The sequence below is a fragment of the Microchirus variegatus genome (genome assembly GCF_963457635.1).
Source record: "Microchirus variegatus genome assembly, chromosome: 20".
Classification (NCBI taxonomy): domain Eukaryota; kingdom Metazoa; phylum Chordata; class Actinopteri; order Pleuronectiformes; family Soleidae; genus Microchirus; species Microchirus variegatus.
In genome coordinates this window covers 14841069-14859182 of record NC_139821.1, presented here as the reverse complement: position 1 = coordinate 14859182, position 18114 = coordinate 14841069, and the positions used below count along the sequence as shown (strand labels likewise).

General features: G+C 38.7%; 2 protein-coding genes across 5 annotated transcripts in view; one reads left to right on the top strand and one right to left on the bottom strand.

The window, feature by feature from the left end:
- Positions 1-736: 736 nt before the first annotated feature.
- coa6 (cytochrome c oxidase assembly factor 6) lies at positions 737-2225 on the bottom strand. 4 transcript variants are annotated; one of them, XM_083906602.1, is made up of 4 exons: positions 2040-2225; positions 1636-1697; positions 1382-1537; positions 737-1285 (listed from the first exon to the last, which is right to left on the bottom strand). In XM_083906602.1, the coding sequence occupies exons 3-4, from the start codon at positions 1523-1525 to the stop codon at positions 1187-1189; spliced, it is 243 nt and encodes an 80-aa protein (XP_083762728.1). In that variant the 5' UTR covers positions 1526-1537; positions 1636-1697; positions 2040-2225; the 3' UTR covers positions 737-1186. The 4 variants fall into 4 exon arrangements, with proteins under 4 accessions (XP_083762728.1, XP_083762730.1, XP_083762727.1 ...); XM_083906604.1 differs by having other exon boundaries at positions 2044-2225; XM_083906601.1 differs by lacking the exon at positions 1636-1697.
- A 7433-nt stretch (positions 2226-9658) lies between these two features.
- Positions 9659-18114, top strand: part of ptprz1b (protein tyrosine phosphatase receptor type Z1b) — a gene marked incomplete at both ends in the record, with an annotated part of 52189 nt that continues 43733 nt past the window's right edge. Inside the window, one exon of the mRNA XM_083907039.1 lies at positions 9659-9722. Coding sequence (XP_083763165.1) covers positions 9659-9722 — 64 coding nt within the window. The remainder of the gene's footprint in view (positions 9723-18114) is intronic.

Here is an 18114-nt window from a genome sequence, read left to right as displayed (position 1 = left end):
TCGTAAATTGAACACCAATATAGTGATCTATATTAATTATGTGGCAGTCATTGGGCAGAAAACACTTATCCACTTTTATCAATCATGTGTAGCTTGACAAAAATTCAATGCATATTTTATTTAATGTATTACTTCAGCATGTTAAACAACAGGATAATCACGTTCAATTGTTTTCTTCTCGACACGTGAACACAGCAGATAACGCGATCAGCAGCTGTCAAATCACAGTGGCTGTGACCTGTCGATGAAAGGTTTTGCACATAGACGATGAAAGGGTTTACTGTACTGTGCAGAAATGTAAAAGATGCATTTTATACTTTTACACGTGTAATTTGTGGCCTTTTTTTTATATCATTACAATACAAATATAGGGTCTAGTGTCAGCAGAATCATGTTTCTCTTGCATAATTTATTTAGTTCTCCTAAAAGTTTCATATGTAACCAGAGGCCATACTTCTTTGTAAATACACAGAATTGTAATATTAAGATATTGTGCCTTTGCCAGTTGGTTTCCAAATGAGTTGTAATATTTCTGAATGATTGTATCCAGTTACAATTCAACCACATTAAAGATGATATACTTGTACAACAATAAAGAAAAACATTAAAGTTGTGTTTAATATTTTAGTTATTCAAACAGGCACACTTTTGCAGCAATGTCCTGGAAATACAAACTAATTATGTATCAGAATATACAACTGGTCCTAATGCAATAAAAACCGAAAGAACACAGTGATCTGGACAGATAATTTAATGGTTGCTAAGAGACAGAGAGTAGGTTCTGAGTTTAATAAATCTTGGACAGTGTTGAGTGCTCATTAGTGACCAAGTAACAGTGTGTGCATGTACTGCATGTGTGGATGTGTGCGGGCTGCGTTTTTACCATTTTAAATTTAGAGTTTGTCAATAATGCCATCAGGATAGTTCCAGGTGACCCAACTAGAAGTAGATTTATCGAATGTAGATCCTTTTCCTCTTTTGTCCCCCTGGTTTCTTTTATAACAAAGACCAGAACCAGCTGACACCACTGGTTATTCTTGCTGCCATTTTGAGTTGTTTATATATGGTGTCTGTACAAATAAATAAGGATTAAGTACAGGTCCTTCGTCCACATCACGTTAGAAAACCACTCTCCAAGTCCTGCACCTCCAGCTCTGGTGTGAATGAGGGGTTGTCTGCAGCACCGTTAAGAAGGCTGCTGAGGCCCTTCTGCAGGTGTGAAGCCTTCTTGCTGCATCTTGTCTTTGTACTTCAAATAGACTCTTCTCTTTGCGAAATATTTCACCTGCAACAAAAAAAAGAAGAAGAAAGGTGAGATTCAATCCTGCTCTAGTGAATTAAAACGGCATGTAGCAGATGAGCAAAAAAATGGACACTTTACCCACTGAGCAGGGCATTTAGATTCAAATTCACTCTGGTACTTCTGGCAGGCGGAAACTTTGTCATCATTGTAATCCAGACATTTCCACAGCTGGTCCCTGGCGTCCCAGCAGGCCTTCCTCTCTGCTGAATTTGGAGCGGACATCACTTTCTGAGTCTTGGAGGGGATTTCAAATACGACAAGGCGGGATAAGTAAATACAGGAGTCGCTGCAAGTCTTATGCCATGTAGTTTGTGTGTGTTTATGATCCTCACATCAGCTCTGGTTAAATATCACCCAACAGGCACCATCACATTAGGATTGGTCCAACTTTAGACTGCAAATAATTGGATTCTTATTGGAGTAGGGGCAATGCACATGTATGTCCATCAACATGAACATACCAGATTGTTATTGGTGACCAATTTACATCTGTTGTCCCAATATATACGTATACTTAAGTGTATGACCACCGTGAGAAGAAAACAACTGATAAGGAGTATCACTAAAATCTGTATTCCACTTCACAAAGACAAATGACAAAATAATACGTGCAAGAAAATCGGGACCAAAATGGGTGTCAAAATGTTAAATATAAACGAGCAACAGCTTTAGGTTGCCTATAAAGGCATGTAAGATGATAGTATATGTGTTTACTCGTATTAAACTGAACACTCACGCACTGAATGAAGGATTAAAAACCTCCCGGAGGTTTTCTTCTTCCTGTCTCCAGCTTCGGTTCTCTCCTGTCACTCTATAAAACCAGGAGAATCACTGTAATATCACCGTTTCGCTAAAAAACACAAGATATTTGAAGAGGTTTTCGTTCACAGTGGCGTTGAGTAAAGTGAAGGACGTGCGTGCACCACGGTACTTCCTTGTCGCGGCGTGATGACGTCATACACTCGTGGTTAGCTAAACGGACCAGGTGGTGGCGTAGTTCGTTAATAATTGGGGCTGAAAACAAGCCCGTCAAACATTTTACATTTAAAATTAAGGTTAACAAGTAAATACGACGCATTTGAACACAACGTTAGCTTGAAGAATGGTTTTGTGAAAGCCAGTGAAAGGAGGAAACACGCGAGAGTAAGTATTTTATTAGTAGTTACCGTGACTTCCTTTAAAATATGTGCTTAATATGCATGCACTTTAACATGGTCTTCAACATTTACACATAGGATGAAATGGAATTTGTTTTTTTTCTGTCGAAGAAAATACTTTCAGAAAAGCCCACCAAGTTTCATTTATGTATATGTATATATATATACAGTATATATGTATAATATACATATATATATATACACACACAAGCATGCATATATATGTGTATGTGTGTGTATATATATATATATATATATATATATATATATATATATATATATATATATATATATATATATATACATGTATGTATAAATACACACACACAAGTTTCACAAGCTAAATCATGAAAAGAAAATAAATAAGTGATATATCAAAAGATAGTGATGACAACTTTTCCTTTGAGGAATTTAATGTGAATAGAATATATGTTGTTAGTCAGTCAGTTCCTATGTTTTCCAACCTACAAGGGACAACCTATATTTTCTTTAATGATTCCTATAAATGTACTCACCTATAACGTTGTGGTTTATAATGTTTAAAATTCATGCTCCTACAAAGTAGCCTTTATCAGAGGATAAAGTTGAAATGTTGTTTGTGCCAAATGTGTATGTTCAAGTTTATGTTCACGTTTCATTGAAATCAGTCTGGAATAAAAGCTGTTTCTTTACATAATGTGGAAACTTATTTTTATTCTTCTGCAAAACACCTGTTTGTCACTGAGCTGCATGCACAATTAGGTGTGTGTGTGTGTGTGGAGAGACAGACAGTGCATGCATGTGTGTAAGACTTGCCAGTGAGTAAGGACAGAATGGAAATGTGTGTGGTTGATCAACTCTCCCTCTCTGTGTCTTTTTCTCCCTCCTTCAGCCACAGTGACGGAAAATAGTCTGACTGGTTGCCATGGCGCCCAGCACAAATCCATCTTCAGTCTTCTTGTGCAGACTGAAGGGAATTAAAAACACAAGCACTCTGCTGCAGGGGTGAGGTGCATGCCCCCTTCTTAGGAAAGTGTCACTCTGTGTGTGCGTGACTTCAGTGTGCCTCTGGTGCTGCCTCAAAGACAGAACTTCATTCACTATTTATGTCACACACCATTTAACAATTGACCCGACTTTTAAGTTTGTTTCCCCTGCTGTCAATGAGATTGTTTCTCTGCAGCAGTATGGAGATGTAAAGCCTCAGAGCATAAGTGGCGTTCCTTACACAAGACAACACAAATTCATCAAATGTCTGCAAGTTAAAGGACCAGAGTGTAGGAGTTAGTGGAATCCAGGGCTGCAGTTACTTACTGCAACCAACTTTTGCTTCATGTTCATCATCTTAGTGTATTTTTTATATGGGAAACTATGGCATAAAAATCATGAAAGCTGTTTGATTGGTCTTGATTTTGGCCTGTGATACAACCATCGTAACAAAACAGTGGCAGATTCCACGCATGTGTAATATGAAAGTCTCTTTCTCAGGTAACAAAAAACAAATTAATGAAAACATAATTGTACCTATTGTATTGCATTTCTGTTGATGGATCCCTCTAAATCACGCACTGGACCTTTTAAATAATTAATCTGAAAATTAAAGGCACCATATTAATGTTGCCAAAAACGATTACTACACTCAAATTCAAAATACCAAGGTCTTTTAGGTTTTGTTTTCTCCGCCATTGTAGCTCAGACATAACTGGCTATGTTCTTAAATTGTTACTGCAATCACAACTCCTGCACTTTATGTTTATCTAGTTGCACTTTTATATTTCAATGTTTTGTTTTGTAAATGTTGCATTTCCTGCTTCTTATTTAACTTTTGATGTGTGCTGCTGCTTTTCTTGGCCAGGTCACCCTTGCGAAAGAGATCTTGATCTCAATTGGTCTTTTATCTGGTTAAATAAAGGTTAAATAAAATAATAAAAAATAAACCCTCTCAGTAACCGTGGCTACTTAAAGAATAAACCACAAGACTGACATACTGGTCCCTTTTTTCAAGTCAATCCAAATCTAGAAAATTCAGGTTGCAATAACTCTTTTGTGGAGACCTCTGATGGACAAATAACAGTTTATCAACGAAGTAGTTTAACCTGCAATTCACTTTAAATAATCCATAAAATCTGTTAATCTGAAGACAACCTACCACGACCTTCAGTTTCTGTTTTCAAATCAGGTTGCGGACATTTGCATGTTTTATTTTTTTATCGCTAGTCATTTAATATTTCGTTGAATATTTTGCTCTGTAGAAGCACTGCAGTATCAGGGGAGCTTATTTTTTCATTACTGGGTGCAGCGTTTTTAAAGTCATGCTGGAAATATCTTAAAAAATGAAGATTGTCGATGTCATGTATGCCTCTAATACTACATTATTCACTCTTATCTCTGTAGACTGACTCTCACCAAGAGATTTTTAAACCAAGAGTATGAAAATACTGATCTGTCTGTTGACGTTTATCAGGTTATCTGCTAGTTCTAGTAAGTTTTACATGCTCTACACAGGTTGCATCATGGGGATTTAAATCTTAATCCTGGCAGCGTTGGTGATTTAACATGTCAGGAAGTGCTGCCTCTCTCCACCTCAAACTGTAGCTCTTGTAAAGTACTTTGCTTTACATGTGCAAAATGCTTTCATTACTCTCTGTTAGCTCTTGAATATATTGCCTCATTCTGTTTGAAGCTCTTACTTCCTGGGGCTTTTTATCCAAACAAATTAGGTTTCACTATCAGAGGCTTGGCAGTCGAGGTATATTTACCGACTGTCACTGCCATCATTGTTTTATTTTGTATGACGCCTCCCTCTGTCCCTAAACTTTTTTTACTTCACTTTGGTTGCATTCTTCCAGTTTACGCTATACCGTCGTATTTGATACTTTTCATAAATTTGTATTTGAGTTGTCTCATGCTCCATTAGAGTGTTGGCGTGTTGTAATGCAATTAACCAATATGTGCTTGGATGAAAGATTAACCATAAAGCTCAGGCTGTGTTTGATTGTGTTAAATGTAGCTGTGGGCTAATGGTGTTGCATGGACTTTCCTTGTAAATCACTGGTGGTCTACCTGTGCATCTACTGGTGCCTTCAGAGACTTGTGGGTGCCACTAAATGGTACAATTTTGAGAGCAAGGTTGCTCCGCAATAGCAATGACAGGTGGATAACGCAAGTAATATAGCTGGATGGACAACAAACTACTTTGAAGTATGTTCACATATTATACATTGAAAAATAAACCTGTACCTGGAGCTTTAAGAGGCTTTCTACATATGACAGTGTATTCACAAAATGGGGGGTAGGGTTCAGATGTTACCATAATTCATGAATTCATGAATTGGAGAAATGTTTCCTCAAGAGTAAATCATTCAAATGCTGTAATAGGTGTTTTTCAGTGTAAGATGAGTGATTTGACTTAAAGATCTGTATTATGTCAGGATGATAAATGTCACATCACAATAAGACAGACAGACCGTTTGAAAACACACACTTAATAATACTTAAATACACACGGTGTCACTCTTTTCGGTTCCTCTCTCGGTAACACACGCAAACACACACACCTATTAGCAGGAGCTGTAGCTGCTTGATACAGGTGACAAATGACAATCCTGACATTGGTCGTTTCTCCAGATGTCGTCAGAATCTGGTCTCTGTGTGTTTTTCTATCAAGGAGTCATCTCTAAAGGAAACCTCTGAAACATCTTTGAAAATAATCAAAAAGTGCTTTTTGATTATTATAGGGTGTATATTCTCTCTAATGGGAAATCTACAGCTTTTGCTCAGTCTACCTGTAAAGTAAAGAGAAAATAACAGAAGCTAATGTGTAGGTATATTATGTTTACAGCATCACAGCATTGGCTACATCTTTATTTCTTCTTCTTTTATGGGCTTTAGTGGCAGCTTGCATCCATGATGTTGCATCACTGCATGCTAATATTTAAACATACGATAGATAATGCAATTCTTCAACACTGAAACCTGCACTGTGTTGTATTTTATTGTTGCTACATAGACACATATTTGTGTTAAAATGGCTGACATCATCAAAACACATGCAACATATTTATATATGCTTCTATTTCCACACACACACACACAAGCGTCCACAAATTCACCCACAAAGCCTTCACCCAAAACAAATGTATTTGCAAGTCTAACAAGCCACACACAGAGCCACGTTGCTCGATGGCAGGCGTCGACCACACTCTCTCCCTCTCTCACACACACACACACACACACACACACACACACACACACACACACACACACACACACACACACACACACACACACACACACACACACACACACACACACACACACACACACACACACACACACACACACACATCGACCAGTATTCCAGTATTTGTCAGCCCAGTGGTGTCCACGACACTGACCCCCAGATGCCACCACTGGACATCAATATCGATGTCAATTCTGAAACAACCTTCACTGCCATGGCAACAGGGGTTTGGAAACACACACATAAACACAATCACAGACACACCAATAAAGCATCACTTGACATTTTAGAGAAAGAAACAATTTAACAGCAAACTCTTCACTTTAAAACTCAGTGTTTACATTACTAAGACCACATCATACACTGAATGATAGTGGATCAGTGGTACAGTGAATCCTCTCTCAACTACATGCCAACGTGTCCTTGGGCAAGACACTTAACCCCATGTTGCTCCTGACGGCTGTGCTGGCAGTGTTTGAATGGGTATGAAAGTTGTGTGACAGAAAATGTGAACACCGTAGTTTCAACTACAATGATCACACCACTATGATATAACAAGAAAAGCACTATATAAATACAATCCACCTTTTGCTCCGTCATATAATGTCATATATTATAGTGGCGCCCAAAATAGTGCAACTTGGAACAGAAGTGTAACATTTTGGTTGAAAATATGGAGTCCATGTTTTCCCAAAGATATTGTGTGTGATACACTGAGCTGACAAAGGATGACCTGAATGAAGTGCAGATGAGTTGTTGACTTCAGTCCACTCTTCAGTCAGAGAGAGGAAAGAGTCAGCAAACGCATAATCCATAATCCATAGCTGCCAGTGTGTGGAGCTTTACACAGTAACAGGATCTAAAAAAAAACCTCTATGTAGTGTAGTGGTGGTGGGATTGCCACTGTGTATGATAAGTATGTTTCTAAACTATCTTCTTTACTGAAAAGACTCAACAAGGGAGCATTTGTCTTGGAGCATTTACAATATTGTCTATTTGTATTAAATCTGGTTTTGTTAGTAATTTCTCAAACCAGTGTTAGAATCATCAACATGTTAGTTCGCCAACCACACTCATGCTCCCCAAACAAATGCACAGGTTTTTATCTCCGGAAGCACCGGGACAGAGGGAATATTGTAACAAGCATCCGAAAAAATGTTGGACCAACAATTGAGACAAGGCTCCAGTCTGAATTAAAGAGGATTATCGCTCTTAATTTATGCAAATTAATGCACACACACTAACGAGAGCAGCATGTTATTGTGTGACCAAAGGCTGCCTCACACACACTCGCACTTACTCACTCTCGCAAACATTGGTAAGCTTCCACAACTGTGTGTTATTGCACCACTGAAGCCTGTTGCTTGTGGAGCTACACTCAATCTGTTTCACAAGGTACACACTCACACAGTATTATGCCATTGTGTACTTCATGGGAATCTTGCAGTCCAACCTCTGCCAAATCTCACCATCACACACACACACACACACACACACACACACACACACACACACAGACACACACACACACACACACACACACACACACACACACACACACAGAAAGAGAATGATTCCCTAGTGGGACAGTCCTGGCTTGGCTTGGTCCACATTCTTGTTCTGTTGTGTGATGCTTCTTCAGTTCAGCAGACCAAAGCCCTTTCATTGCTTTATACACACACACACACACACACACACTGTGAGGTAAAGCTCTCCAAGGCACTCCAGTGAAGCTTCTCATGAAAATCCACCACTTGAAGATATGGACCTGTTGACTGTCTCTGGTACTCAGTGGTCAGATAATGGATGTTTGAACTTACTCTACCATGCATCATGTTTGTTTCCTGTGCTGTCACTCTTCATATGTTACCTGTTTTTCCCATCAAGTACTTAGTCTTATCATAATACAGCACAAAGCACAAGTCATTCCATCTAAATACTCTTATTTCTACAAGAGCATATAAAAATATATAGCTTAACAAGGACAGAGCACTTAACTAAATGGCAGTCGCAACCTGCTAGACACTATAGTATTAAAGCTGCCTGTAACTGCAACATTTATTTATTTATTTGTTGACCTCCGCCAAAGAGGTATATGTTTTTGCGAGAGTTTTTTTGTTTGTCTGTATGTCTGTCTGTTAGTTATAACTCAAAGTCACAGACGGATTTGGATGAAATTGGATGATCAGGAAATGTCTGCAATGGGACCAAGAACAAGTGATTATATTTTGGTCATGATCCGTAGACGTTATCATTGGTTACACGCACTGAGCTGCCTTAGTGGAGGTCTGCGCTCTCCGAGTGCTTTTCTTGTTTTATGTATTATTCAGGTGATTGATCAATTGGTTGAAGAGTGTGAAGAAACCAGAATAATTTACATTTAAGAAGCTGAAATTGAAGAACTTATTAAAAAACAAACAAAAAACACCACTGAAAATTGATCAATCAATTATAGTATTGGAGGCCAATTGACTAATCTGTTAACTGCTTAATTATTGCAGCCCTAATATAAATAATAAATGTCATTAAGGTAACACTGTTGGAGAACTTGACCAATCACATATTTAGGTGAATAGTGCAATATTCTTGTATCATCATCAAGTTAATTATTGAAGTTTACTGTCGTGTTTTTTTCACAAAATAAAGCTACTGTAGATTAGAGTTTCACACACTGCAGCACACGCACGCACGCACATATGTCCCTGTGGTCATGGCATAAGAATATTACAGCAGTGATTTCCACAGTGGGCGGCGCGCGTTACATGTGTGAGTGCGCGTCCCCACTCACCCAACCAGACCTCACTTCTTAAACCAAACCCAGGCTGATCCGCGCTGATCCGAGCCAAACCAACCCGAGCATTTAGAGGCAAGAGAGGAGGCACGATGATGTGGTAGCGCATCTTTACGCACCTGATCGCCCGCACAAACCCCACCGTCTGCCTCTTTACGCTCAATTTTTTTTTTCACGCCGACACCATGGAGACGGCGCTTCACAGGACCGATGTTCTCGTTTCCCAGCTGCTCCTTTTCTGCCAAATAGGTAAGAAAGTGTCTGTTGAGAGTGTGGCTGCTGACATGTGATGCTGTGCTCGCACTGAAACCATTGAGCGCTACGCCTGTGTTTTTATTCCCGCGGATAATCTGCACACGCCGGTTTTACGTGTTCAGCGCCAAAGAAAGATGCATTTTTCACTTAAAACGTGCCCCTTTTGAAGCGTAACGTGTTATTACAGAGTGAATATTCACATTCATTCTGATTTGGTTCCAAGCGGCGAAGATTTCTCTAAATATGTTGAGCCAATTTTTCTTAAATACAAGTTTAAGTATAGGCGGTGAATGACATGTAATGTGCAGTGTGATGCTCTGTCGTCCTGGTGGACAGTGGATGTGTGAAATGTGCTCTGTAACTTGGAGCTGCTGCAGTGTATATATATATATATATATATATATATATATATATATATATATATATATATATATATATGTATATTTCAGTTCAAATGCATGTTTTTTTTTGTGTAATCTAATTTGATAGCTAAACCCCCATTAATCATTACCTGAAACTAATTCAAATTTGAGTGTCTGCAATGTGCATGTACAGGACAGCGTGTCTATAGTCTGTGTAGGCAGGTATTTATTGAGACAGGTTAACACTCCAGTCTTCAAGTTGCATCACAACAAGTGGATAAGTTATGCATCCAGTGCTTTTCAAGCTAGTCACTTTACCAGGCCAACCGGTGTCAACTTTTAACATCCAAGAATCATCATGCACCCTCAATTCACCCACTCACACTTACACCAGTGGCATCTGCAAAATCCAGTTTAAAGACAAAGTTTAAGTTTGTGTTTAATTTAATTAAGGAGCCCTCAAATACTGTAAACCTCATATGATTTTGAAACTCAATTCAAGCTATAATATACAAAAAGAAAGCACCTTTTTGCAAAGCAAATCAAAATTACACACACAATCAGTGTTATCATGTTGTCACAAGGACTGATGAATCTGTAGAAGGTATATATGCTATGAGGCAAGTAATTAAGCTGGAAGCAGCTGTCCTGATGTCAGCTGGGATGCAACTGATGTTTGAGTTAGTCATGTTGTTGCAAGGTTTGTCCTGCAGAGAGCGCTGATGAGCACAGCCTTTTAAAATGTAAATTATCCCACTGACTATACCGTCTATCACAACCATTTGCATATTTATTATAGTCTCCTTTAAAGTGTTTACCACATTTTTACTCAGTAATTACCACATATTGATATCAAAATGTATGAAACCGATGTGGCCTATAGTTTTTGCTCTGACAGCTCCCTGGCTGTCTGTATTCTCCCATCTTCAGTACAGCATTCGTTGACATTTTGATTTGACCTTTGGGAAATCAAACGGCATGCTAAAATGTTTGACCCGGATTTGGTAAAAAGGTTGTAGTCGTACCATTTAAATAAAGAGTCAGAGGTGAATCTCACGACACTCAGTTGAGGTGGATCAGATCAGAGTATTTCATGTCCTGAACTCATGCTCCCATTTAATGAGATTTTGTGTGAATTTGTGTTTACTCAGAAGATCCCATTACATTTTTTTAGGTATATATTATGCAATTTGGTGCACACAACAGAAAATAGGGTCTATGTGATAGATTTGTCGAGTGAGCACTAACTACTGAAACATAAGCTCACATTTAGGTTGTTTTTGCACTGCTCTTATTTCAGAAATGATAGCGTCTGTCCACTACTTACTTATCCCCTTCCTTCATCTACTGTAACTTCTCAGGTTTATTTATATTTATTGATGCATTTATGTTGAAGTTTCAACACCCAGTTTTTTTTTACAGGACATTATTTAAAGCCAAAGTTCATACTTTTTGGTGATTATTTTGTAGATTTATGTTATTATTCTGTCTCCTTTTTGGTAATCAACAACATAAATTATGTAACCGTGGAAGAACAGAGGTTGGATGGGGCAAAAAAAGTTTTGTTGCCTCGATCTAAGTTGACATACAATAAATCACTTACTGTGTGCAGCATGGGAATATCACTGGGTGACGAGATGTAAACACAGCTGATGTAATACACCTACACAGTATTGCAGTATTAATCTTCTCTATTCACCTTTCTGTTTTACACTGTACATGGGGGGGCAGTAGTGGAAGGAAATGGAGCACCCTTCAGCCCCTTCAGCCATCTGTCCTGTAGTATAGTTGGACACCACACAGCATTTTTTTCACACTTCTGTGCAAACACAAACAACTCACAGCAGTGCTGTGAGAGCTCTCATTGCAGCTTTCTATGACTAAGCAGTTCAGCCAGTGAATATAGCTTTTATAGCTCAACCGAGTAACCTGTGCTTCCATTATACATCATACATATGACTCATCACACATTTGCTTGCTGCCCGTCCATACACACTGTTCTACATACTTTGGGTATAATATAGGTTCCTTGTTTTTCCAGTGTTTAGAAAATCTTTCTTTGACCAACAATGTCAGGATACCAAACACGGGACACAGGACACTCTTGTTTTTTCTCTCCATACAAGACAAATTGAATGTGATGCCTCCTGCGAGCAATCACCTGCATGTGCTAGTTGTTTCCTGTCATTTGCAGTGATACGTTTACACTCCTGTCAGACTGCATTACATGACTCACTGTTATGATTTCATAGGGGTTTTGCTGCATTGGTATAAACAGCCTTAAAGATGTAGTAGGCACACTAGAAAATTGCATGTAGTTAATTATTGAGTGAGCAATCTCTGATTTTCTGAAACTCTCAATATTGACACAGCTTTAAATGATTTTGTCTGGCTTTCTGTTAGACTCCTTTTCATTTTTTTTAACATTACTTTGCAGCCTAGGCAGGTCTTGTCAATGGTGGAACAGCAAATTTCCACCATAGTAGAACAGTCAATAGATGTGCTCTCTCCTTTTTATCTGCCTGTTGTTTCGTAGATTCTTTCACAAGGCTAAAAAAAAAAGAAGCTCTCTCTGGGCAATGGATTGACCTCATGCTGAATTATTGTTAGTGTGGAATTATTTTTCAATAGTGTTGCCTACCCCAGTTTTGATTTTTAATTCAAATTTGTTTTATCCCTCTACAGTCAGTTTTACTGCATGGATGTGTTATTTTAGTTAGTTGTTAGCCACAGTGAGTGAATGGGCAGAAGAGGTAAACGCACAGTGGGATTATTAGATTGATGACACATGTTGATTGGTGACATGGAAGGACTCGGCTTGCATGCTAACAACAACTCCATAACTGCTGTCGACTGACGCCATTCATCGTCTTTGTGTGTGTGTAATGATGTACTTTACAAAAACATGGGAGTGTTAACTATTCGTGGGTGTATTTAACACTATTAAACACTTCATCACAACATATTTGGTCAACCAAGTAGACCAAACCAATTAATTAGACAAACAAACTGAGATAAATGTAGGCAGCTTTCCACCATCCTCAGTGTAATAGCCAACGTGTAATATTTAATGTGAGTTCAGTGATCATATGCTCTCCTCGTAAGAAACCATCTGGCCAAACAGTGTACTCGGAGCGGATGAACCAGAGGGGATTCATCCGGTGGCACATTAGGAAACCTGATAGTGTCATAGTATTACAAAGCACTGGCACACACATTCTGGCACACGAGGCATACAGCATGTGTAAATAATATGAGGAGTGAGGACATGCACCCAGATTAAGAGTGTTTGGTTCAGTAGATTTTGGAGGTAAAAGTAACCAGTCTACATGCTAATGTTTCACGATGCAGAAACACACACATATGACTTTTCTCTCTTGTAACTTATCAGTGTATTATCTCAGGGATTCTACTGCCAATGTGATAGTTCTTGTTTTCCTACCTAATTGAAAGTATTCCTCATAACATTTTGAGCCACCATGCGATGTCCAACTCGAACAGTACTGTTTTGATGAGTTGAATACCACAGTAATTAGGGAGTTGCTATGCTGACTGATCATTTTAAAGCTGCAGTATAAGCAACTTGTTAGCAGAGTTGGCAAAATCTGACACCTGCACAAATATCACAAAGTATTTAACATTCTCTATTCTCAACTTTTTGTGTGACTTTATACTGTATATTATATTATAGTAAAGTGTAGTATAGTATAGATCACGTGTCAAACTCAAGGCCCGGGGGCCAAATGTGGCCCGCCATGTCATTTTATGTGGCCCGTGAGTGATTAATTGTTCTTAGAAATCAGTGTTAAAATAGGTCTATGCTGCTTTAAGGCGTGTGTTGACCATTAAACTACATTTCCCACAATGCATGGCGATTGCGTTACCCGCAAAGTGACGGCATCCCGCCTCTAGATTGCAGCGTATCATTGTATATGCGTCATGCGACGAGTGAAATTGAATAAGTAATAAATACATAAAGTTATTTAGCAATATGTTACGGAGTAGTTACCTTTATTTTACATTATATTTTGTTACATTTAGTTACATTTATTCTGTATGACAGTTGCATCTGGCCCTTTGAGGGTAACCATTATGCTGATGTGGCCCTCAGTGAAAATGAGTTTGACACCCCTGGTATAGAGAGATGTAATTGCATTTCCCTACTTCCAGCTTTAACTCTGGGCTAAAGATGAGATTATGTGAGCAGTAAAACACGCACACGCACACGCACACGCACACGCACACGCACACGCACACACACACACACACACACACACACAGCGTGATGAAGCTTTATAACCCAGTGAAGGAAATAAGTCTCATTAGCACAATTTTCCAAACCCGTCTTAACTTTTTGGTTTACTAGCAAAAATATTATCAGATTTTATTGAATTTTGTTTTTATGTTGGCAATCAAACATTTTTATGCTCTAAATTTTATTTTGCAGTTCTACCATGCAGAGTTTATATTCCAAACTTTCATTTTGAAACCAAACCTAAATTTATTCTGATGTGAAGTGGGTTGCACGGTTACTTTACTTTGGCATTGCTAAAAAAAACACAGATGTTGCATTGAATAATTGAAAGCGCAGTTTGCTTTAGTGATATTTTGTGTTCCTTCTCGAAGACACTCTGCCTCTCCCTGCTGGTTTTTCGTCTAACTTCTCCATCTGAAGCATTTTATTCATAATTGCTTCTCTTATCCTTAAATCCACTTCACGGCCGTCTGCTCTTATTGTGGCAGCATGCGGTCACAGTTATTTCAGATCCGGTCTGTGCTGTAAGGACAGCTGGATCGCTTTGATGCTGAAACATTTGTGTCACTCAAACATTTGTGCAATAGACCTCGACAATGATTGGTAGTTGTACAAACTCTCAAAAGTAAATTTCAAAGTCACAGTGGTAGAAAATCACTGTGGCAAAACTCAGCAGAGCAGACACAAATATAAAGAGGAGAGGGGGTTTGTGACATCAGCTACAATATGAGTTTGCGGGTACAGTAAACAACAGATGTCCACAGCTTCTGATGTGTTTGTTGTTGGTGAGAAACACTGCCTTCTTTTATTCCTTCCTTCACCTTTTCACTCTATCCTGCCTGGCTGGTTTTGCAGCCTGCTTTAATGGAAGGCAGTGACATTGGATGTCAGATTTCCAGTGCTGAGCCTAGAGCCATGTGGCAGAAATACAAACTTCTCAGACAAACTCCTGCAGCATCAGCCACTTCACCACTGTTAAATCACAAAATCAACACATTCTACCACAGCCTGTAAGTAATAAGCAGGGGAAGGAGCAGTGTGTTTTAGTATTAGTTGTGCGTTTTATGCTGCAGGATTGTCTAATAGTTTTCTTTGACCTTTGCAGTGGAATCCAATGCAATACATAAAAACTCTCTTCAGGAAGTTTGTATTCCGAGGCGTAGGTGCATTCAATGTATAGATAAATGCATTTATTTATTCAAGTATTTATTTGTAGTTTCAACAAGTGACTGTAGTTTATACAGTTTGTTGTACAATGGCTAATCTGACCAGACTGTGGTAAAAAGCCAGTTGTCATGGAGAGGATTTAGGTGCCTTTTTCTTTTCGAAAATTGATTAACGACACAGTTTTTCCCCTGGAAATCAAATTACAGTGTTGCCAATGCTTTTTGATATAAGAGACAAATTGTAGCATACAATATAACGGAAGATAGTTCAGATCAGAGCCTGTACTTTCTCACACCTACATTACTGATTGCTCGGAGGTTTCAGATGTGCAAGGGGATGGAATTTCAGAATTACAACATTGAGCCTGCTTAGAAGAATCTTGAATCTTGGTGTTTAGTTGGAAAAGCGGCTGCAAACAAGAGGTGCTTTTGACCTTACTTTCACCTGAGAAGAAAGTAAATGGTCTGTATTTATATAGCGCTTTTCTAGTCTTGATGACCACTCAAAGATGCTTTACACTACAGTTTTGCCCTCACCCTTTTCATACACTGTAACTACGTGTAGCACTGTATGAAAGTGTGACAGAAAATCACACTTTCTATCACTCATCTTTCATTCACATACGTTCTTTCCCAAGGCTTGCAGAGTCTGGAATTGAACTCCCGATTTGCGTGTCATATCACTCTCTGTGGTTCTTTATAGTGTCAAAACCAATTTTTTTTTGTGCCCGATAGGATACCAATGTCGCAACTGTGAATTTGTACCAATACCGATCAGTACAATTATGTTAACTTTGCTGTCTATATGACATTTCCAGCCATTTAAAAACATAATGATCCAATGGTGTGGCAGACATTTGCTTCTCTCATTCATATCCTTGTCACAAGACAGTGGTGTGGAAGAATTTGTATTGATTTTTGGCCAGTGTCGGACTGATACAGATACTGACTATCGTAACGACTTATTCATCGTTCTCTAAAACTGCAGTATATATGATTAGAAAGGGCGGAGGTGTGATAGGATCCAGGGAGAGTGGTGAGAGAAAGGATTTGTATTCAACATATTTGTCCAGAGGAAGTGAGGATAACCAGCAGATGACTGTGTGGGTCATATGAGGAGATGACCACAGTGTCACACAGAACAAAAGGTGAAAAGGAGAGGAAGAGTGAAACCAAGTGGCTGAAACTAAACTCCAAAGCTCTCGCTGTAGTCTCTCCAGTCGAAGAGCTGTGTCTGAAGTTTCACCAGCTGACAATGGCTGTCTGTCTCTGCCGGTGCCCGCACACAAAAGCTACTGTTGTGTTTTTAAAAGGACTGGCACCAAGGACTGAGGCTGCTGGAGAGGGAGAGAACCTTTCTGCCACTAGGCTGGACATCTAATGGGCATGTGAGCCTTTTACAACATGAATGGACTCGTAGAGTCAATGGACACTCCAGCTTCCAGAATAATTCCTTACATAATATGTGTACATTTCTTAAAGGGATAACCAGACACTTCACCTCTAACGTAGTAACTACTAGACTCATCTGAATCCAACATATTTATCCTTCCATGCTCTGGAGCGTAACTGAATGACTTAAGACGTTTCCCTGTTGGATATAGTATTGTTCTTGCTGTCGTTGTGTGACTGTTGTCTTGCAAATTTTGCAAACACGATGATTCAAAGGCATTGTTTGAAATCCTAAGACCTACATCAGAGGTCATACAGGTCATGACAGCACTGAGGCTCACCAAAACCACCCTGCCTCTGAGGGTTTGCTTTGCTTGATGTTGCAAGTGCTATGAACTAAAATGAAATTGTAATATGACTGTTAAAGGATGTCTAGCAAACATTTTCATCTGTATAATATATGTTTTTTAAAAGATGAATGTTTTTGGCTGAAACTTGACATGATGGTATTTGTGTAGTGGTATTGCAGTGGTCGATTAACAGCAGAAAGTCATTCTATAGCCAAAATCACTGCAGAGAATTCCCTCAGTCTCTTCTGTGTTTGTCATGCAGATGTTTTTATTATAACACAACAGCAGTTTTGAGGATAATTATTGTTTCTTTAATTGTATTCCTGGTATAGATGTTGTAGTGTTTTGCTGCAAAAATGAGTTGATTAGTCATGACTGATATGAGCATTCCTTTTTTTGTTTGTGTCACTGATATTTAAAGAAAAAAACCACTTCTACTTCTCTCTTTGAAATGTTACTTTGCATATTTCTTTTATGTGACATTAAACGCAGTCGGCAAGTCAGTCTAATATACCTTTGCAGTGTTCAAAGACAGAAACACTGAGATTACAAACAAACAATTATTGTAATCCCAACTGAAAGTCTGTTACATGTATGTCTTTTTAATGCGAAAACACATTTTGTGGCAGTGCTTTAATCTCACAAGCTGAAGGGTTGGTTTAGGTAGCATCGAAGTCAAGTGAGAACAAAAACTAGCTGGTCCAATGAAAGTTAGTGGATGCGTGACTTTTGCTTTGTCGAGCGTGGAATTCAGAGACAAACTTGAGTGGAAGTGAACTCAATTGAGCACAGGACAGACTTTCTTCTGCCAGTGAGAAAGTTCATCAGAGGACTGCAACTGTGACTAACTGGTGGTTACCC

Coding starts and splice junctions, on each gene's coding strand:
- coa6 (XM_083906602.1), bottom strand. CDS start 1,525: ATGTCCGCTCCAAATTCAGCAGAGAGGAAGGCCTGCTGGGACGCCAGG. Junction 1,286..1,381: donor CTAAATGCCCTGCTCAGTGG/GTAAAGTGTCCA, acceptor TTTTTGTTGCAG/GTGAAATATTTCGCAAAGAG.